Raw genomic sequence first — 22,979 nt, 5'->3', positions numbered from 1 at the left:
CTCCCAGTCCAGAACATTTTTTAAACTATCTTTTTCCATAGCAAGTTTAAAACCTATATCATGGTCAGTATCATGAAAATGCTCTAAAATCACTCACTAAACACTCCTGATCAGCCATAATGACTTGTCTTCATTGGTGTCTGTATGTTAACAAAGTACCTGGCTCATTTTAATGTAGTTCCTATTTAAATTGATTGGGCTTTGCTGTTGAAAGCCTAGAATCTTTCATAACTTGAAGCTCCTTTATGGTACTTTGCAGAAAAATATTTAAATTTAAACCAAAGATTTACTTTCTTGCTTTCAGCAGACTTATTTGTACATATTTGCAGAAAAACTGTCCATTTGAATAATGCATGTGCAAACAATAAGTGCATCTTTGGGTTTGGAAGATGCTTTTAAAAGATGCCTGGCAATATGCTGCTTGCTGTACATCATACAGTTCACACTGTCACTGCAACATTGATGGTCAGTGGGTCTTGGTCTTGGATTGTGTTTTTGAGTGTTGGAGCTAAGCTCATCTTGGCAAATGAATATTCTATCACAGTCCTAACTTAGCCTTTTAGGGAGTTAGCATTTTTAGCAGAGTTGAGCTTCCAGCTAGTTCTGGTAGCTGAAATATCTTTGGCTGGCAGTTCATTTACTTGTCGGTTAATATCCAGGATGTTTGTTCAGGGGGGTTCAGTGATTGATTAGATGTCATTTCTTGACTTTGGTTTGGCATAATGTTGCTTACCACTTAGCTGAAGCCTAGTTGATCTGGTCAATGGATGTTGATTGCTTCAGTATCTGAGGAGTCACAAATTGTCCAATAATTGACCATCCCACTGATCTTATGCAGGGAAGGCCATTGAAGCTCCTAAAGATGGTGGACACAGGGCATTACCCTAAGGAATTCTTGGAGCGATGTCCTAAGTATGAAATGATTGACCTTCTAATAACTTTTTTTTTCAGTGCTGTGTATGCACCTCTAATTTGGAGAGTTTTTACTGATTCCCATTGACTCTCGCTCTGGCTTTGCTTGGGCTCCTTGATTTCATTTTCTCTCAAATGCTATCGTCAAGAGTAGCCTTTCTACCTCCCCTCTAGAATTCAGCTCTCTACTTCATATTTGACTGAAGCCTGTAAATGAGCTGAGTGGTCCTGGTGGGACAGAGACTATGCTTCAATGAGCAGGTTATTGCTGACCCAAAGTCAGTTAAAAGGATAGTTGACAACCCCTTCCACCACTTTACTGATTGAGAGTAGGCAGATGGAGTTGTAAATGGCTGGATTTATTGTGTTTTCTAATGACATGGCATACCTGGCTGGTTTGCCATATTGGTCAGGTGCTATTGTAGCTTAACTGGAGCAATTTGGGTAGGTAAACAGTGAATTCTGGAGTGTCTTTCATACTACTGCTTGAATGTTGTCAGTTCCCATAGCTGAGATGATACATTCGCATGCTACTCCTGATGATGATTACAAATACTTCAGCCTTGTCTTTTGCACTGAAAGGCTAATCAGGAATGGAATATTTGTGAAGTCTAATCTTGTTTGATTGTCCACTGCCATTCATTGCTGGATTGCTGATTAATTAGTTGTGGGGCTATTTAACTCTGGAGAAAACTTCCACTATTTGGCATGGAAGTAGTCCTAAATTGTAACTTCAGTTTGATTTCTCATTCTTAGATATGTTGGACACTGTTCATTGGTATACTAATGAATACTATCTTTGAGAGCATAGAGGCAGTGATGCAGTAGACTTGATTATAGTGAATTTTTTTATTGCAAGTTTAAACCTAACTCACTTCCTCTGCACTGAAAACTAGAATCCAAATTTGAATTCGGCATGATGTTTCACCATAGTCTTGTGGTGTATTGTGGAGGTACACCAAATCCTCCTCCTCTGCAGTTGGGGATTGGAGTACAAGAGGGTAACAGCTGACTTCCTGCAGATAACAAAATGTGTGGGAAATCATGTCTCTCAAACTTGATTGAGTTTTTTTTTGAAGAAGCAACAAAGAAGATTGAGGGCAGATCAGTAGATGTGATCTATATGGACTTCAGTAAGGCATTTGACAAGGTTCCCCATGGGAGACTGATTAGTAAGGTTAGATCTCATGGACTACAGGGAGAACTAGCCATTTGGATATAGAACTGGCTCAAAGGTAGAAGACAGAGGGTGGTGGTGGAGGGTTGTTTTTCAGACTGGAGGCCTGTGACCAGTGGAGTGCCACAAGGATTAGTGCTGGGTCATCTACTTTTTGTCATTTACATAAATGATTTGGATGCGAGCATGAGAGGTACAGTTAGTAAGTTTGCAGATGACCTCAAAATTGGAGGTGTAGCGGACAGTGAAGAGGGTTACCGCAGATTACAACAGGGTCTGGACCTGATGGGCCTGTGGGCTGAGAAGTGGCAGATGGAGTTTAATTCAGATAAATGTGAGGTGCTGCATTTTGGGAAAGCCAAATCTTAGCAGGACTTGTACGCTTAATGGTAAGGTCCTAGGGAGTGTTGCTGAACAAAGGGACCTTGGAGTGCAAGTTCATAGCTCCTTGAAAGTGGAGTCGCAGGTAGATAGGATAGTGAAGAAGGCGTTTGGTATGCTTTCCCTATTGGTCAGAGTGTTGAGTGTAGGAGTTGGGAGGTCATGTTGCGGCTGTACAGGACATTGGTCAGGCCACTGTTGGAATATTGCGTGCAATGATAAATAGACAGTCTTTTCCCTGGGGTCGGGGAGTCCCGAACTAGAGGGCATAGGTTTAGGGTGAGAGGGGAAAGATATATAAAAGAGACCTAAGGGGCAACGTTTTCACGCAGAGGGTGGTACATGTATGGAATTAGCTGCCAGAGGATGTGGTGGAGGCTGGTACAATTGCAACTTTTAACAGGCATTTGGATGGGTATATGAATAGGAAGTGTTTGGAGGGAGGGCCGGGTGCTGGCAGGTGGGACTAGATTGGGTTGGGATATCTGGTCGGCATGGACGGGTTGGACTGAAGAATCTGTTTCCATGCTGTACATCTCAATGACTCCGACTCTAAAATGCAGATACTATTAACATGTAACTCTACCTACCATGAAGGACTGTGCAATGAGGGGGGAGGAGAAAGGTGTCTGCCCCCAACCTCTTAATGTAAATCCAAATGTAGTGAATTGTAATAGCTAGAAGATGGAGTAGGTAATTCAGCCCCATTAGCTTGCTCTGCAACATAATCATGGCTGATCTTATCTTGACCTCAATTCTCTTTTCCTACTTGGCTTCCATAATCCATTACTAATCTAAATTTGAGTGCAAAATAATGGAGTGTATTTCAGACTTAAATGACTGCTTTATTTCTGAAAATTGTTAGGGAGGTCGTAAAGCCTATGTAACTCAGTAAGGTTCTCAATGTGTCATGGTGCTCTTCAGCTTTGTGTCTAGTTAAAATTGAATGGTACGTCCAAAATCCAAAGAGGGAAGCTATGTCAAGTGTTATGAAGGTCTGGAGGTGTACTGTATCTTTTAAGTGAGGAAGCGAGCTAGGACTAACAATGCACAGTCCTGAACAGTGTAATAATGTAACACCTGGTCGAAACAAAAAGCAGCAGCTGGGTTGCCATGAAACCAAAACAAAAATTAGAATTTGGCCAATCCGTTTAAATTATGCTCCAAGTTACCAAAATCCAATGAAATTTGAATTTATTATTTTGATAATATTAAAACCAGTGAAGCAACCTGATGTTTTGGGGTATAAAGCTAGGCATTTTGAACAGTTAAGGGGAGAACAGCCAAAGACCACCAAATGTAGACTGCTTGCTGAAGAGCTGTCTGTGAGGAGTCTGCACAGCAGAATATCGAGGCCAACTTGGAGAGAATCTGCAAAGCTGACTGGCTTTGCAAGGTTTTTTTGTAAATCTTAATCGGGATTTTCCTTATCTGACTAGTATTATAGCCAGGGAGGTTTAAAAGAAAGTTGTAAATAGTTGTTGGTTTTAATATTCTCTGTTGGATTTAAAGAATAAAATTGTTAATTTTTACTTTAGTAACCCCTGGGATAGTTGTTTACCTCAAATTTTAACAGGTTATGGTATGAGATGAACTTTTTCTGTGTGGCTGGTTTAAATTGTTGTAACACAAATGAATGTGTGCAACTGTCTTTGCTTTTGGAAGCTGAGAAATTGAAAGTAAAGAGTGAGTTGCTAACCAAGCACAGGCTTGAGAAAATGCATTCTGTCTACAGTGGATTTGTTGCTGTTCCACTTGTGGGAACTTGATAGAAAAACTTTTTCATGTACTTTTTTTTTATTTTCACCTGCTAGTTTGTTTCCTTATAGGTCAGACCGCTCCTGTCAGAATTGAAGGGTTGACTGATTCATCACTCTTTTTATCCTAGTTGATCAATAAATAATTTGTGGAGGTAATAGTAAATTGTATTTGAATAAAGAGTTTAAAAGAAAGTAAATTGCCAAGGATCTGTTTTGAATCAAGTAATTTGGCATCTCATAACAAGAAACTGTAACAAGTTGACAAATGTGATTTGAGGGAAGCTGCTTTTCTGTTTGTAGATAGCAGATTTAAACACTAGTATAATACCATGTTAGATAATCCAGTCGTTGCAACTAACTGCTTTTTAGTTGCAATGTCCACTACTTGCAGTATAGGACCATTGCATCTTTGTGAAGAAAGGTATCTCCAGAACTTCTCCTAGTTTATACATTTTATGGTGAAAATGTGACTTAAAATGACGTTCTGGGTTTGTCTTTGTGATTTAGGTGTTTCTGACGGGATTTGTTGCTCATCCTAATTGCCTTGAATTGTATGGCTTTCAGACTACTTGAAGGCACAGGAAAGTCATCATGTTAGTGTGGGTCTGGTGTTAGATGTAGGCCAGAATGGGATGTTCCCCCTCAAAGGACAATAGCAAACTAGATAGGTGTGTGTATATATAGCACTCATAATTGTCTTGGTCTCCATTTGGTTCTAACCCTCATACCCCTCTTTATTTCATACCATGTTCACCAAAATTTCTTTCATCTTTTTAAGATTGACAATGGATTGTCTAGATGTAAGCCCTGACTGGAACCGACTTTTTTTTATATGAAGTTTGGCTAGAATTGTTTTCTCTTGTGACTAAACCAGTGGTTGGATATTTGTAAATATGCAGTTAAATCCATGCACTTAATAGATTCTGCACATTGTGCAAAATAAATAACAACTACAGTTGCTTTGAAATATAACAAAGCTTTGCAATCTTTTCTCTAGCATCATGTTTTGCATTGTCTGACCTAAAGTTAGAAACCTCGCAGTAGTCTGTTTGAACAGTGTATTGCAGTCCTGAGGCCAGCTGTTTCAATATAATTAATTTGCTCTGCTTATTAAATGTTTGTACTTCAAGGATTTTTACATTTTTCATCTACTGTTTCTTGACATTTGAATGTACCAAAATGCTTGAATGAACTTTTTGACTTTGTGTAACTTTTTAGGGTTTTCATCCAGAAGAACTAAATCGCTAAAAATGGTGGACTACTACCAGGTATTGGGAGTACATAAAAATGCTTCTCAGGAAGAAATTAAAAAATCGTAAGTATTTTATGCTGAACCAGTAATAGAATATTCTAGCATTAATCGTATTTTAATGCTTACTGATTCTGTGAAATGATCGGAGATGAGTTGGGTGGGAATCTATATTTCGAATTTTACAAATGAAGCTGATCTATTGTATAACTTTGAATATTTTAGTTTTTGTCTGTCAGTTCTTTTAATTAAACTTGTTCCAGTTCCCGACGACTTGTTTTCTATACTTGATTTTGCAACTGATTTTTAGTACTAATTCCCATCTTGTAAGCTAATTGACACTTCATCCTAATTCAATGCAGTCCCTATAGCCATCAAGCCTGCTGTACTGTTCAGTAGGATCATACTAATCACTTTTTGATGCCAGTTTCCCATTTAATCCCTTGATTTCTGTAGCATGTATAATTGTTCTAACCTTTAGTATTCAATATGCTCATTGACGACATATCCATAACTGAGTAGGGGGTTGCAAAGATTCTGCTTGCCATAGTCCCAGCTAAATAACCTTATCCCCTCATTTCTCCAGCTATAGGAAACCGTCTCCTACATCTACCCTGTCCAGTCCCCCAGGTTTTTTAAAATTGAGGTTAGTGTTCCTAAACTACAGCAAATGCTAGGCCTATGATTAGACATTTTTTTCAAGGAGCACCCTCATCGGAGATTAATCCACTGAGCCTTATTTCTTAGGGAGACAAACTATATGTTGTACTTGGTAATCTCACCAAAGCTGTCATAGAATTGCAGTAAAACCTCCTTTAATGTTGCTTTTCAAGATCTGCCATACAAGTTATTGCCTCTGAAATACTACATAATACGCAATTAACATGATTCATGCATGAAGATTTCAATACCGATATGTGCTAGTTTTTCCACTTAAACACTGCTCTGCTATTGTTCCAAGCAAAATGAATAACTTCACAATTGTGCTCCATTAACCAACTTGATGAGCCTTTATCCATTTTGCGGTCTGCGTCCTTGTGATTTGCAGTCATTCCTAGTTTAATCAGTGAATGTTGAAGGTGGCTGAGAGCCAAGCGTTGATTCTTGTTGATACTCTACTGATTACACCTTGCGATTTTTAAAAAAAAGTTCACTCTTGACCTTTTTGGTATACTATCTAGTTCTAACCCCATGCTCTTGTATCTTGGAACTTATGAACTGACCTCTTGTGTAGCACTTTATCAAATGCCATTGGAAAAATTGAAATGTGTTGCATTCTCTGGCTTCCCTCCATGTTCTGCTCATTATCATTCAAAAATAACATGACTTTGATTTCATAACTCTTTACTCTGCTGTATCTTGATTGTCAAGCCCTAATAAACTCTAGCATTTCCCTGTAATTGATATCAAACTGAAAAAATGAAGAGTTTGAAATAATTGGCTCAAGAGGAGCACAGCTTTTTCTTTACTTGCTCACATCTTCAGTTTCCTGGCTTTCTTATTGTGTGGTCATCAAAGCCCACTTTGAGCAGCTTGTTTCTTAGAATTGTCCTTGCATATTTGAATTTTAACTGGCAAATGTTCAGTTGCCTGCTATAACAAATTGACTTTTTTTAACTTGTGAAATGCTCTGATGACATCTAGTGACAGAAAGAAGATACTGCTTGTATTTAACCCTAAACCAGAGACTGACTTTTAATTATTCCCTGTCTGCGTTTTGTTTAGAATTGGCTTTCGCCTTAAGTGGTTGTAAATGAAATTTTGGATAAGTGCTATTGCACAGATTGCTTTAGTTCTTTATTATACAAGTCCAATTATAAGTTGAATAAGGCTTCTGTCACTAATAGCATATGAAAATAATCAGGATTGTCTAACGTCAGTACCTATCTATGCTTGTTTATTCCTGAAGGAATCATTAATTGATAAACAGGAAAACTACAGTATTTTTTTGTATGACAGAGGCTAGCAGCAGTACTTTTTAATGTTTCCTGTTTCTGACCATTTTGGAAATTACTTATAGAAACTATTAGCAAGTTCTTCTATTTATCTTTGCAACATCTTTCTAGAATATGTGCTTTATTGATTTTGATTTGGTTACGAGAGTTCCTAAAGAGCATAAAGCATCTGGCTACAGACAGTTTACTTTTGCAAGCATTGTCTTGGCTTGACAGGATGATGAATACTTAAGCTTTGCTGAACAGGCCTGAGCGTATCCCAGACTGGATGTATTCTATCATGAAATTGTAGAAACTTGCACCAAAGGACCAATTGGTCTTTTTGTATTTAGATCTAGAATTAAGTTTTGGTTTTATTTTCAAGTACAAGAGTTGGACGGATTGGACCGAAGGGTCTGTTTCCATGCTGTAAATCTCTATCACTCTACAGTGAAAGGTGTATAATATTGCCATTGCTGGTGCCATTTTGGGTGCAAAGGTACTAGGTGTAAAACCTTGGGTACAAAAATACATTAAAGTTTAACACTACAGATGTTAGTAGAGAAATAAAGTGAAGTTAAACCTTAGCCTTGGCCCTGCAGATGCTACATGCCAGGCTTTTCCTTCAAGGACTCGCTCCACCCCACACTAGGCTAAGTCCTGCCAGGCTTGCTCGCCACCATGCTGCCAACTGCCACTTCACATGCCAGCTGCTTTGACTGCCATCTGGGCTCGCCAGGCTTTGCCACTGATCACTGCTTCACCACTGCCATCTGGGCAATGCTCAACTGCTTATCTTGTCAGGCCCAGACAATGCTTGTAAAGGCAAGCTGCCTGCAGCCAGGTCTGTTGGAACCTTTGCAACAAAATCAAAATAAAACTCTGGCTTTCTGAAAACGAGGTTGTGCACCTCTGCTTTACTGTAATTGTGTAATTTCCTCATTGAGTACTTGTGTGACCTATTTTACTTAAGTTACTTAAGGAATCTGCTTTTCAGGTTGAGGTTCTGATAGTCATAGAGATGTACAGCACCGAGACGGACCCTTCGGTCCAACCCGTCCACGCCAACCAGATATCCCAACCCAATCTAGTCCCACCTGCTAGCACCCGGCCCATATCCCTCCAAACCCCTCCCATTCATATACCCATCCAAATGCCTGTTAAATGTTGCAATTGTACCAGCCTCCACCACATCCTCTGGCAGCTCATTCCATACATGTACCACCCTCTGCGAGAAAAAGTTGCCCCTTAGGTCTCTTTTTTTTATATCTTTCCCCTCTCACCCTAAACCTATGCCCTCTAGTTGATAATTGTGGAAGAAGTGCTCCAAACAATTTCAGTCTTATCAGTAGTTTTGATTATTGTAACCTTGTTATTGATCCACTTGCCAGAGATTGTTTTCAATATCAACTATCAGAACCATTCATCTTGAAAATCTCTGGATGCACCTTTTTTTTTGTCTCAAGGAGAACAGTCCTCTAATGTTTCTGACCATATACAATCTCATCCATGGTATCATATGAGTAAAGGATCTCTATCTGCCTATCAAACAACAAAAGACCAAAGAATAGTACAGCCCTTTGGCCCACCAAGAATATGACACCTTTTTAAATTTAAAAAACTTTCTACCTCTGTGGGGATGCTGGGGATATTGACCTGGTTGAGGTTGCAGGTGTTGGTGTCTGTGTCATTCCAGTGGCTTCGCAGGAGTGTGTGCCGGCAGAGTTTGGTGGTACAGCTCCAGCACCTTATGTTTGCTGTAGACACATTCCAGGCATTTACCACTCTCTGTAAAAATAAAATTTGACACACTCTCATCCTTTAAACTACTCAATTTTTCCTTGAGCCCTTGTCCCTTAGACATTAACATTTCTACCCTCGGAGAAAAAAAGACTCTGACAATCCATTCTATTCATGCCCCTCAATGTTGTAAACTTCTTAGGTTGCACCTCAACCTTCAACATTCAAATGAAAGCATTCCAAGTTTGTCCAGTCACTCTTCATAACTAATACCCCCCCAAACCAGGCATCATTCTGGTAAACAGTTTCAGTTCCCTCAAGCCTCCTGTCCTCTTTTGTGAGGTTGTGACCTTAACTGCACACAATATTACAGATGTGGTTTAACTAAAGTTCTGTACAGCTGCAATATGACTTGACAATTTTTATATTTTATACCTGACCTTATCCATCTGTGTTGCAACTTTCAAGGAACTGTGGACCTGGATGCCTAGATCCCTCTGCTACTAAGGGTTTGCCATTTACTGGATACTTCCCTCCTGAAATGGTCTTCAAAGTACATCACCTTTCATTTGTCTGGATTAAACCCCACCTGCCATTTCTCTGCACAAGTCTCCAGCTTATTTATATCCTACAGTATCCTCTGACAAGTCTTCACACTATCCACAGCTCTCCAATCTCTGTCATCCACAAATGTATTGATCAGACCATTACATTCTGCTATCTATATACATCAAAACAAACAGGAGACCCAACACCGTTCCCTTTGGAGCGTTACTGGTCATGGGTATCCAGTCAGAAAAACACCCTTGTACCACTACTGTCTTCTATGACAAACGCAGTTTCTGTATTCATCTTACTGGCTCATCATGCATCCCACAAGACTTCACCTTTTAATTGGAAATGTGTTGCTGGAGAAGCGCAGCAGGTCAGGCAGCATCTAGGGAACAGCATCTGAAGAAGGGATAATGCCCGAAACGTCGATTCTCCTGTTCCCTAGATGCTGCCTGACCTGCTGCGCTTCTCCAGCAACACATTTCCATCTCTGATCTCCAGCATCTGCAGACCTCATTTTCTCTTCACCTTTTAATTAGCTTCTTCTCTAAATCTGCTTTTCACTTTAAACTTGTGCGTCCTTGTTCTTGCACCTTTTACTAAAGGGAACAGCTATTTTGTTTCTTTACTTTTTGTTCATCCTGTCGGTCATCTTGAAACCTGTAGTTTTCCTCATCTGTTGACTTTGTTTTGTATTTAAATTTTATAATGCTTCTCTCGACACCTGCTCAGTTTAAAACCAGCCAAAAACTGACCCTTTAACACCCACACAATGGTTTTCCAGTCTGAAAACATTCATCTGTCAAAGAGATCCACACAAAGGAAAAGGCCTGAGCCACCAAGTGTCTGCCAGTCAAGTACAATTCCTTAATTATTATAATCACATTTTCTAGTATTTGGCCCATCGACTTGTATGTACTTGAATTTCTGTTTTAGTCAGTTTTTCTATTCATACTGCTATTTTCATCTTGTGTCTTTTGAGTGGCACTTTGAAATTCCAGAATGCATCTAACAATGTATAACAGGTCTTCACTGTGATCAATTTGTTCTACATTAAAGAATTCCTGCATTTCAGTCTGTCCCAATTTGCCTTTTGTAAATGTATGATGACTCTTTGATTAACTTTTTGACTTTCCAAGATATGCCCCAGAAATGGTTTCCAATAACTCCACTGATTTTGGGCTCACTGGCTTGTAATTTTCTGAATAACTATTTCCCCTTTCTTGAATGGTGCTGAGAACATCAGCCGAACTATCTTTTGCTGCTACTGAACTCTGAGGATTGAAAGTTTGTCACCTGTGCCTTGGCTATTTCTGTTCTTTAGGATATATCCTAGATTACTGGATAGTAATTAGGAGTAGATCATTAACCAACTTCAATAAGTCTTTTAGAATGTCTTTTGTTTCAAATATCTTGTTGCTATAAGTTCCAGCATGCCCCCCCCATACCTCCACTACAATAATTCACGTTTCATATCATCCTCTGCGTTTGAAGGTAAATGCAATGACTGGTATTGCCATGTCCTCGTCTCTGAAGGTTTATTTCTATTTGGGTTCTTAATTCCAATTCTTTTCCTACCATACTTTTTACTTATTTCATTTTTGTTTGACTTTGTTTCACCCTTAATCTTAACCTGTTTCCTGTACAATATTAATTGTGTTGCCTCTATGCTTTCTGATTTCACTTGTATTCTCCTACATTTATTGCAAGCTTCCAATTTTGTTTTAACTACTTTTGTAATTTAAAGCACTTCAACTGTGGATGTTATGGTAACTTTCCCTTCATTGCAGCATGCCTAGATTTGCCCTGAAGTATCTTTTCTGAATGTTGCCTCCTACTCCATTGCTGCTTTACCCTGCAATCTACCTGTGGTCAATTAAATTTCTTCAGTTGAGCATTTTAGCTGATTTTGGTTTTGAATACTGAATGTCGATTAGTTAAGTTTTTACTGACTCCACTTGCCCTACTGCATTTGAGTCTGATTCACCTACTCCCCCCCCCCCCCCCCCCCTCGGCCCTCCTCCTTTTTTTTGAACATGAGCTATATTAATTAACTACTTTGCACACTTCAGGAACGATTTGTCTTTCCTATTCTACTGCCTTCAGTATACAGGAAGACCTTGCCCTCATTTTGATACACTTTTTGAAATTTACTAACAAATTTTGATTTTGGCTTGAAGTTTTATTAAGTTGCATTAACTACTATACTGAAAGTATAGTATTTATTCTTTGCCTTCATTCTCCATGTACTAGATTACCTTCCTGCCTGGTGCTGCTTGGATCTACATTTGTCTCCTGCTTTTGTACACTCTGTTCTATTACTGGGCTTTTTTTTTTAAAAAGTGGCACTCCCAAAGTCTTGCATGTTGCATTTAGTCAAAGTGGAGGTGTATTGCTCAGCTGTTAAGTGGTCAGTTTTTTCTTCAAGCTGTTGCTTCCAATTTGGGTGAATGTCTTAAATGTATCCGTTCATATGAATAATAGGTAATGTAATATCTGAATATTTCTACCTGTTTCAGCCACGGTTTTAGCACTACCACAAGACTAAATTATCCAGTGTTTGAACTGTATTAGAAACAATATCTCAATCATTATGCACTTAATTCTTCATAACCTGAGTTAACATAGAATTCCAGCTTTATTTGCTAGAAACACAATGACCTGAAGGTGGATAAATCACCTGGACCAGATGGACTCTACTCCAGAGTTCTAAGGGAGATAGCTGACAAGATAGATCACCACTAAAGCCTTCACTTTCAGGGAGGGTCCCATAGGACTAGAAAATCACTAATGTGACACCCCTATTTAAAAAGGGAGTAGAAATAAAGATGGAAAATTACTGACCAATTAGCGAAACCTTGGTCGTGGGTATGATCTTGGAATCTATGGTGAAGGATGAGATTTCTGAGTACTGGGAAGTGTATAGCGAAATGGAGTAAAGCCAGCATAGTTTCATCAATGGAAGGTCATGCTGAAAAAATATTCAAAGAATTCTTTGAGGAAGTAATGAGCATGTTACACCGAGAGCCAATGGATTCTATCTACCTGGACTTCAGGTTAGGGGAGTGGATTAAAGTGTGAGGTTGTTTTTTGGTAGGAAGGTTAGAGGCATGGACTGTTTTCTAAATGGGTAGAAAGTTCTGAAATGTAAAGTCTTAAGAGTTCTAGTCCAGGATTCTATAATGTAAACTTGCAGGTTGAGTCAGTAGTTAGGAAGGCAAATGCAATGATGGCATTTATTTTGAGGACTTGAATATAAAAGCAGCAATGTACTTCTGAGGCCATGTCAGGCTCTGGTCAGACCACATTTGGAGTATTGTGTGCAGTTTTGGGCTCCATATCTCAGGAAGGGTGTACTGGCTCTGGAGTGTGTTCAGCAAAGTTCACGAGATTGGTCCCAAGAATGAAAAGCTTAACATACATGGAACGTTTGAGGACTCTGGGTATATACATGAGAGTTTAGAAGGATGAGGGAAGATCTAATTGAAACATACAGAATACTGAATGGTTTGGACAGAGTAAATGTTGGGAAGATGTTTCCATTGGTAGGAGAGATTAGAACCTAGCCTTAGAATAAACTGAGATGAGGAGAAACTACTTCAGCCAGAAAGTAGTGAATCTATGGAATTTGTTGCCACAGAAGGCTGTGGAGGCCAGGTCATTGAGTATATTTAAGATTAAAGTAGGTTCTTGTGTCACTGGTTACGGAGAGAAAGTGAGAGAATGGAATTGAGAAACATTGAGCAGACTCGATGGGTTGACTGGCTTAACTTCTGCTCCATTGTCTTATTTTGTTTGAACCCAAATCCTTTTAAGCACTATAATCTATCTTCATCCTCTGTATTATGGTAGTGATGCATAGCTCCACTTTGCCCAAATAACCACCTTGCAAGTACAGACAGTCCAAGGCTGAGATTTGTCTTTTTTTTTTCTCTCCAAGGCTGCTACTTTAATTAGTCTCCATTACTGCCTGGCTGAAATAGATTAGAAATTTATTCTAGGATGTTGGATCAAAGAATTGTTCTGACACTTAATTCCTGATGTACCAAAGGCAAACTGTTATTGTTTCTTATTTTACCCCAATTTTCTCAAAATATCAATCGCCTAACTTTTCATACTGTTTGAATATATCCAAGTCAGTTACATTATAATTCATCATTCTGGAGACCATATCATTATTTTAACTTGTTCGAACTTCACATTTTCAAAGTTTTAAAACTGTGTACCAGAGTACTGTTTTTATTGGCTGAAATTGGGCGCTGATATTTCTGTGGCATGTTGAGTTTGTAATTCTACTGAATTACAGTAAACTGGACTGTCTGGCAATGAAGTGTGTATTCTTGGTCACTTGTTTGGGGTAAAACAATGAGGTTATTCTTGTTAGGATATCCTAATTAAAGGTTACTATGGGAGTAGCAAATGCATGTTGCACTGTACAAGCTACTTTGGTTGCTGTAAGTATAACAATTTTTAATCAGCCCTTGAAATCTACTTGGACAACTTCGTAGAGCAATCTGAAATTTATAATTCCTCAGTGCGTTCTGAAGTCTTTTGTAGCAATGCTGGCAAAATGGCTGCGTGGCTGGGAAATCTGATTTAGGTTGTAAAATTTGCATATAATTGGTTTCTTTGAACAATCATTACATGAATAAAGTTACACACAAATGGCACCATTGGCTGAGAGAGGTACAAATCTGTGCACTTGACTAAACTGTATAACCAGTTCTTAACAAGCAAAGTTATAAATTGATGGTTGCATTTTTCAAAGATATCGCAAGCTGGCACTGAAGTGGCACCCTGATAAAAATCCTGATAACAAGGAAGAGGCAGAGTCTAAATTTAAACAACTTGCAGAAGCTTATGAAGTTCTTTCTAATGGTAAGCATTATTGGATGTGAATATTTGATCTGAGTGGATAGTTCTGACAGTTGTGAATTGTGTTGTCAATTTTCTGGTACATTTGAAGGCACTTAAGATCAAATTGCAAAAACCCATAGAATGGGTTTCTGTTGGATGGAGATTGGCTTGGTGGTGTTGTATGTTGCCCTCTTCAATTAAGTTGACCTCTTTTTTTTTATCACTTTTTTGAAAATTATATTAAACTAGATAAAATTTACCACTCTAAAATTTGAGATTCCTAATATCAGACATTCTTAATGTAGACATATTTGCAGGCCTTCAGTTTGTGGCTTCAATTTTCTACGTTGCAACAGAAATGTTCTGCAACAAGCAGCCAACAACCCTTGTCCACCATCATAAATGCTCAAATATAAACGGGTACAGCAAATGCGTACAAAGGCAAACTGAATATTGATGCATATTGCTAGGGAAGACAGTATAAAAGTTGAAATATCTTGCTCCAGTTGTATATGATCTTTAATGCGATTGCATTTGAAGTTTCACCTTTTGTTCTACTAAAGATAATTACATTAGAAGATCTTGTGAAGGTTCACCTGACTACTGCCACAAGGGGGTTCTCTTGTGAGAAAATGTTGTGGGTTTGGGCCTATACAATTGGGTCCAGAAGAATGAAGTGATTTTATTAAATGTAAATCATGAACTTGGCAAGGTTTGTTCTGAGTGTATTGTCCTACCTGGCCCCTCCCCTATCCCTGTTGACCTGCATTTACGACAGCTAATCCACCTGTCCTCCACATTCCTGCACACTATATTCAATGTAACATGGCTGTTCTAAGTAACCCATACATCCCTGGCCCGTGGAAGGAAACTAGAGCACCTAGTAGCAAGGCTGAAACTTTATTGCTGGAACAGCACAGCAGGTCAGGCAGCATCTAGGGAACAGAAGATTCGACGTTTCGGGCACATGCCCTTCTTCAGGAAACGTCGAATCTTCTGTTCCCTAGATGCTGCCTGACCTGCTGTGCTGTTCCAGCAATAAAGTTTCAGCTTTGATCTCCAGCGTCTGCAGACCTCACTTTCTCCACCTAGTAGCAACCCAAGTAGAGAAACTCTGCACAGTCACCTGAGACTGGAATTAAACCCAGGTCCCTGTCACAGGCAATAGTGCTAGCCACCATGCCACCCTGTGAATATGTAATTCATAATTTACATGAATATATTTTAATATATGCATAGATGATAATTGCATATGTGTAATGAGACTGAGTGAAAATGCAGTTTAAATGTGAGTGTTGCTAGTTTGGCCAGCATTTCGTGGAGTAGAGATTGCCTGCATTGATGTCTGGAGTTAAATGCCCAAACCAGGAAAGGGCCAGGTTTTCTTCCTCAAATGACAGAATCAGTTGGGTTTTTTATGCCATCTGATAGTAGTTACCTGGCTACCATAAAGCTAGCTTTTTGTTTCAGATGGCAGTCTGACAGGTGGACTTTAAACTTCTATCCCCAGACTATTAACCTGGAACTCAGGGTTTAATAAAGCTACCAGTGCACCACCACCTTCACTCTAATTCCTACCTTGTTTTGTAGATGACAGATAAATAGATAGGCATTGGCAGATCTGAAAGGAGTCTGTAATTCCCAAGCTGTGACCTAGTCTAAGCTATGTTACAGATGTGGGAGATTCAGTGATGGTAAAACCATTGAAGTTTGGGGGAGATGGCTAGATTCTTTTGTTGATAGTTGTTTGACACTTGTGATATGGATGTTACATGTGCATTGCTGAAATAAAACTCATCAGGTAATTCACAGAAATATTAATAGAGGAAAAATGACATTGTGACTACTAATTGGCAGGAAGCTTCTGAGGATTATCATAAAGGATGCAACAGTCACTTGTCACTTAGCTGACCAAGTCTGTTTCCCATGTCATGTTGCATGTTAGAATGGATAGCTTTAATATTGGATGTGTGATGAAGAGTAGTGAGCACTAATTATCTGCCAGTATGCCCACACCTGATCTTGAGGATGTAGTAATCAGTGAAGCAGTTGGAGATGGTTCGAACTTGGATTGTAAACCTCACGAGCTGCCGTGATTTCCTATGATTGAGTTAATTTGCCTTCAACACCCCAACCATTTTCCTTGGGTATAACTCCAAAACAAGCAGTGATCTTAGACTGCTTCTCATTAACCTCAAAATTTAAGACTCTTTAATGCCACAGAGGTTTATTTTCTTTGTCAATGTGTTTGGACAAAGGCTGTAAGTAGTAACTCTTGAATGAGTAAGTGCTGCTTTAATAATTAGTCTCTACTGCTTTGAGTAGACTTTTCGGTTGGTATTTCGTGTTATCAGATGTTTTTGGAACAGGTAGGCTAGGAGTGTGCTAGTTTTGGACTCATTATGTCAGTACTACAGCTGAGACATTGTCAGGGCCTTGGAGTCATGACAACATCTAGTGCTTTCAGCCATTTTCTTGATGCATGGAATGAATAGAATTGGATTACATTTGACAGTTGGGATGCAAGGCACCTTGGGAGGTTAAGACAAATCATCCAATTGGTACCTACCTGAGGATGATTGCTTATATTTCAGCCTTTTCTTGGTGTGATATCTTGGGTGTCTCCCCACTGTTGTAAATAGGGATATTTATGGAACTGCTTCCTCTTGTTTAATTGTCCAGCAGCCTGAAGGAGGGCTTATGCCCGAAACGTCGATTCTCCTGCTCCTTGGATGCTGCCTGACCTGTTGCGCTTTTCCAGCAACACATTTTTCAGCATTATTCATGACTGGATAAGGCAGAACTGTTGAACCTTCACTTGACCCATTGATTGTGGGATTGTTTAGCACTGTCAACTAAATTAAGCTTGGCTCCACAGCAGAAAGGGCTTAACGTTCTGTGCTTGAGTTTTTTTTAAAGTAAACTGGGCTCCTGATCAGCTTTTATAAAATTATATATTTGCCCAATGAAGCTGACCTGCAGTTCCACTGAGTCATTTCTAAATCTGAGTTTAGAGCACTGTTTGCCTTGTAATAGCAGCTTTTTCATTAATGTGCTATCCAGTGTTTAGATATGAAGAACATATTATCTAAAGCAATTACAGTTTACAGCTAAAATAATTTGCACTGTTTTACAGCCCTGATACTAATTATCTTCTGAATGACCTTTTCCAACACAGCTTCAAAACGCAATATCTATGACCGATATGGGAAAGAAGGCTTGACTAATGCTGGTGGAGGTAAGTAAACAGCCTGAATTTTAAGGTTCAAAACGTGATCAAATTAATACTGTTGTCATTTGATTGAACCTTGCTGCTAAGATACTTGTGATTTAGAGTGCTGTAATTATTTTGAAGCTCATCTGGAAAACTTCAGTTTGGTTATTTTAAATATAGTGTTACAGTCTGTTTGAGGGGTGAACCTCTGCATTAGTCACAAAATTTGAACTTTGAAACAAAGTTGATTTTTACCAGTTTTGTCTCACACTGTACATAGCTTAGTAATCAGAGATGTCAAACAGGCTCCTTTAGAATAATTTTAAAAATCAGTTATTGCAAGCAAACCTTAAGCCAAGATGTCATTTACAAACTATGCAAATATATATCTATAACTGCCTCTTAAAGTAATGCACCTCAATTGTGCAATGTTATTGTAGTATTTTGACCAAACAATAATTAAATTCAGGTGAAGAATTTCTTGCAAATGGCCCAGTTGTTGATCTGTGGGGATCATATGGTTGGCATTTGGGTATTTTCCTGGATTATTCCTAGACAGCTGAATTTGCTGCTGTGGAGATTGGTATGTTAGTTTTTTGGGCATCCTGCACATTCATAATGAAGTTTTCCCGTGGGTTTGATGTGTATTGAGATGGATTTGAGTGCAAAGCTTGTTTCTGTCAAGTTCAAATTCTTCACTTATTACACAGTGGGTCACATAGCATCTCTGAAAACAGTGCACATTGATTCTAGTTGAGCAGCTTGTGTTGCAAATCCATCACTTCCCTCCTGCAGTCAGTCATCTTTACCTTCCAAAGAGTCCAGGGTATGTCGAGAAAAGTGCTATTCCAAACTGATATTTCAGATACCATCATAACCGCAGTCTAACCTGCACCTGAAAGTGATTTTTTTGATTGCTGTGACTTTGTAATGTTTCCTTTTTCATTTCGCCCAAGTTGGCTTTTTTCTACAACCCACAAAAGTAAATTGTCCAGAGTAATTTTAAAATTCTCTTCACTTATTCCATTGTAAGATTTAATGGGCACCATAAAGTTTTCAGCTGTGATCATTTATTATGATATTGTACATTGTATTTAAAGGACTTAAGTAAACTGTTAAAAACCAAATTGGTTTAAGGTAATTCTTCAGTTTGGAATATATCAAAGTGAATGCATGTTTGGCTTTTCCTCCCCAGCATTCTACCATTGGTTAGTATTTGCAGATTACTTTGCAATTTTAAGCATTGTTTCGGTTGAAGCACTTTCAAGCAATAGTCAGAATTGAGACTGATCTGTCAACTAATAAGAGCAACCTGCATAAAGAAAGTTGCTTCCAATTCTGACTACTTGACTGGTGTTAACTGTAAATTCTTTTAAACCATTTTCTGCACTTTTATCCGTAATTAGTTTAATGTGTTCTTCACTCCCATTCTAGGATGAAATGCAAGCAAAATTGAATTGCATTTCTCTTCCCACTCAAATTATTTAATATTCCAATAACCAATGTTGACAATTCATTGAGTTTGAGTCCAAGTTTCTCTGCTCATGATATAGTGCATTGAATCTTAATTGCCAAACTCCTTCAAACCATATTTGAAAGGAAATTCATTTTAGTATGATTTGATATTCACTGAAATTCTTAAGCATCAAAAGTTTAATTTAAAACTCGTTTGGAAGATGTTTGAAATTGAAATCCAAACTCTGAAACAACTGGTCTTTTAATGTAAATAATTTATCACAACTTTTGTGCCATATCCCATTAGGTGGTCAGTTTGGAGAAGGCTTCGACTTTGGCTTCACGTTCCGTAATCCTGAAGATGTTTTCAGGGAGTTCTTTGGAGGCAGGGATCCTTTTGCTGACTTCTTCAGTAAGTCATTTTATTGCTCAATATTTTAAAATGTGGGTATCCTTTATAAGTCTTACTGAGAATAAAGAGCAATGGATAGAATAGCACAAGTTCCCCATTTCTAGCTTCACAGAAACAAGGAATAGGACACCTTTGCCATTCTATCCTTTGCTCTCAATCTGTGAAATTTGGGGTTTTGGTGCAGTATGAGCATTCCATTGTCTTGGTTAATTGGTCAACTTTTTATGGTATTGGTCCCATACAGTACTGTCCATTAATTTTTGTACCCACCTTTTATTTTACCATGTAATGTAGAACGTTACAGTGCAGTACAGGCTTTTTGGCCTCTATGTTGCACTGACCTGTGAAAATAATCTGATGCCCATCTAACCTACACAATTGCATTATTATCCATATGTATGTCCAATGCCCTTTAACTTCGGCAAGTCTACTGCTGTTGCAAGCAGACCCTACTACTCTGAGTAAAGAAACTACCCCAATATCTGTCCTAAATCTATCACCCCTCAATTTAAAGCTATGTCCCCTCACGTTCGCCTTTGCCATCCAAGGAAAAGGCTTTCACTGTCCACACTATCAAACCCTCTGATTACCTTTATACATCTCAATTAAGTCAGCTTTCAACCTCAAACAAAAATCATCTCCGTTCCCTCAGCCTTTCCTTGTAAGACATTCCTTCCATACCAGGCAACATCCTTGTAAATCTCTGAACACTTCCCAAAGCTTTCACATCCTTCCTATAATGCGGTGACTAGAACTGCACGCAATACTTCAAGTGCGGCCTCACAGTGTCTTGTTCAGCTGAAGCAATACCTTGTGGCTCCGAAACTCAATCCCCCCCTATCATTAACACCAGTGCACCATAGGCCTCCTTAACAACCCTATCAACCTGGGTGGCAACTTTTGAGAGATTTATGCACCTAGACGCTCATCTCTCTGTTCATCTACACTACCAAGACTTTTACCATTAGCCCAGTACTCTGCATTCTTGTTACTACTTCTGAAGTGACTACCTCCCACTTTTCCACATTAAACTCTATTTACCACTTCTCTGCCCAGCTGTGCATCTTATCCCTCTGTAACCTGCAACATTCTTTGGCAGTATCCGCAACTGTGCCTACCATAGTGTCTTCCGCAAATTTACAAACCCATCCTTCCATGCCCACATCCAGATCACTTATAAAAATAACAAAAAGCAGTGGCCCCAAAACAGATGCTCACGTCACACCACTGGGTAATTGAACTCCAGGATGAGCATTTCCCATCAACACAACCCTCTGTTGTCTTTCAGCTAGCCAATTTCTGATCCAAACTGTTAAATCAACTTCAATCCCAGAACTCCTTACTTTGTTCAATAGCTTATCGTGTGGAACCTTAACAAATGCTTTACCTAAGTCCATATACACCACATCAACCAACTTACCTTTATCCACCTGTTTTGTCACCTTCTTGAAGAACTGTATAAGGTCAGTGGGCACGACTTAACCTTCACAAAACCATGTTGACTATCCCTAATCAAATTATTCCTTTCCAGATGATAAATCCTATCTAGAACATAGAACATAGAATACAGCGCAGTACAGGCCCTTTGGCCCTCGATGTTGCGCCGATCCAAGCCCACCTAACCTATACTAACCCACTATCCTCCATATACCTATCCAATGCCCGCCTAAATGCCCATAAAGAGGGAGAGTCCACCACTGCTAACCTTACAGCCTGTTTTATACTGTATTTCAATGTCCTTCCTACCGAAGTGCATCACCTCACACTGCTCTGCATTAATCCTCATCTGCCATAAACCTGAAAACTACACCAATGTGTCACTGTCCTGTTGGAGTTCCACACTGTCCATCACAAACATTATAATTCTTCCAGGTTTAGTATCTGCATATTTTGAAATTGTCCTACAGTCACACACCACACAGAAATACCGATTCACTCACTATTGTGAGGAAGTGCACTATTCACACACTCCCTGAGGACAGACTTAAATACTGACACCCACCAGACAAAGCAAGTGAAATGCTGACAAGGTCACCCTGGAGCAAGAGAAATACCGACAGACATTCCATGTCTGTATTAGTTTCTGCGTATTAATGAGTTTCTCTAAATCTCTGTATCAGTGTGTGTGTGTATATCTGTGTGTGTCTGCGTGGGACGAGTCTGGCAGTCACTATGGTGCTTACAGTGATGTAATATCCACCTGACACGAGTTCTGAGGAAGGGTCACTCGACCTAAAACGTTAACTTTCATTTCTGTCCACAGATGCTGCCAGACCTGCTGAGCTTTATTTTGCTGTCAGTCTCTGCTCGTCTCCCCCCAGCACTGTACAGCTTGGAGTGGAGGGTAAAAATCATCAGAGATTCAGTTTACGAGGGACAGAGGGAGGGCAGCAGCTCACAGCATCATCAACAAACACACACACACACACACAAACACACAGACAGTCACAGGCACACAGACACACACACACTCAGAGAAATAGACACATAACATGTGCAGAGAGATAGATACACACAGAGGGGCACACAGATATACATATAAACGCACACAAATAGACAAGTGCGGACAGAAATGCGCAGATACATGCTTGGACATACAAACACACTTGGAGTCAGAGAGTTACACTGAGTGTTTGTAAACAGACCTATCGGCCCATACAGTCCATGCGGATGATAATCCCGGCCTATAGTTACTAGGGTTATCCCTACTCCCCTTTTTGAACAAGGGAACCACATTTGCCATCTCTTCTAACCCTTTCCAACACCTTGCCCACAGCTGAAGTAAGGCTCACTGGCCTATAATTACCAGGGTTATCCCAACTCCCCTTCTTAAACGAGGGAACAACATTTGCTATCCTTCAGTCTTCTGGCACTACTCCTGTTGGCAATGATGACATAAAGATTGAAGCCAGAGGCTCTGCAATCTCCTCCCTGGCCTCCCAGAGAATCTCAGAATAAATCCCATCTGGTCCCAGGGTCTTATCTATTTTCAGATCTTCCAAAATTGCTATAACCAGCTTTGTCAACTTCAATCCCATCTAATCTTGTAGCCTGTAACTCCATATTGTCACTAACATTGCCCTTTTCCAATGTGAACGCTGACGAAAAGTATTTAAGTGCTTCCCCTATGTCCTCATTCTAGACCTCGTGTTCCAGTACTATCTTTGACTCTAATCTAACTCTAGACATTCTTTTATTCCTGATATACCTATAGAAGGCCTTACGGTTTTTCTTGGCCCTATCCACCAACAAGGTTTCATGTCCCCTTCTTGCTGTTCTTAGCTCTCTCTAGATTTTTTTCTGGCTAATGTATAGCTCTCCAGTCCTCTAATTGAA

The 22,979-nt window shown here is 39.3% G+C and overlaps 1 protein-coding gene across 3 annotated transcripts in view; it reads left to right on the top strand.

The window, feature by feature from the left end:
- dnajb6b (DnaJ heat shock protein family (Hsp40) member B6b) overlaps positions 1 to 22,979 on the top strand; it is a 148,153-nt gene that overhangs the window by 13,576 nt on the left and 111,598 nt on the right. For all 3 annotated transcript variants that reach the window (XM_043690701.1, XM_043690700.1, XM_043690702.1), the window contains exons 3-6: positions 5,449 to 5,545; positions 14,474 to 14,583; positions 17,741 to 17,800; positions 19,539 to 19,643. In XM_043690701.1, coding sequence (XP_043546636.1) covers positions 5,481 to 5,545; positions 14,474 to 14,583; positions 17,741 to 17,800; positions 19,539 to 19,643 — 340 coding nt within the window. In that variant the 5' untranslated portion in view covers positions 5,449 to 5,480. The remainder of the gene's footprint in view (positions 1 to 5,448; positions 5,546 to 14,473; positions 14,584 to 17,740; positions 17,801 to 19,538; positions 19,644 to 22,979) is intronic.

The sequence above is a fragment of the Chiloscyllium plagiosum genome, chromosome 5 (genome assembly GCF_004010195.1).
Source record: "Chiloscyllium plagiosum isolate BGI_BamShark_2017 chromosome 5, ASM401019v2, whole genome shotgun sequence".
In the NCBI taxonomy this organism is placed as follows: Eukaryota; Metazoa; Chordata; class Chondrichthyes; order Orectolobiformes; family Hemiscylliidae; genus Chiloscyllium; species Chiloscyllium plagiosum.
This window is presented reverse-complemented; position numbering and strand designations above follow the sequence as displayed.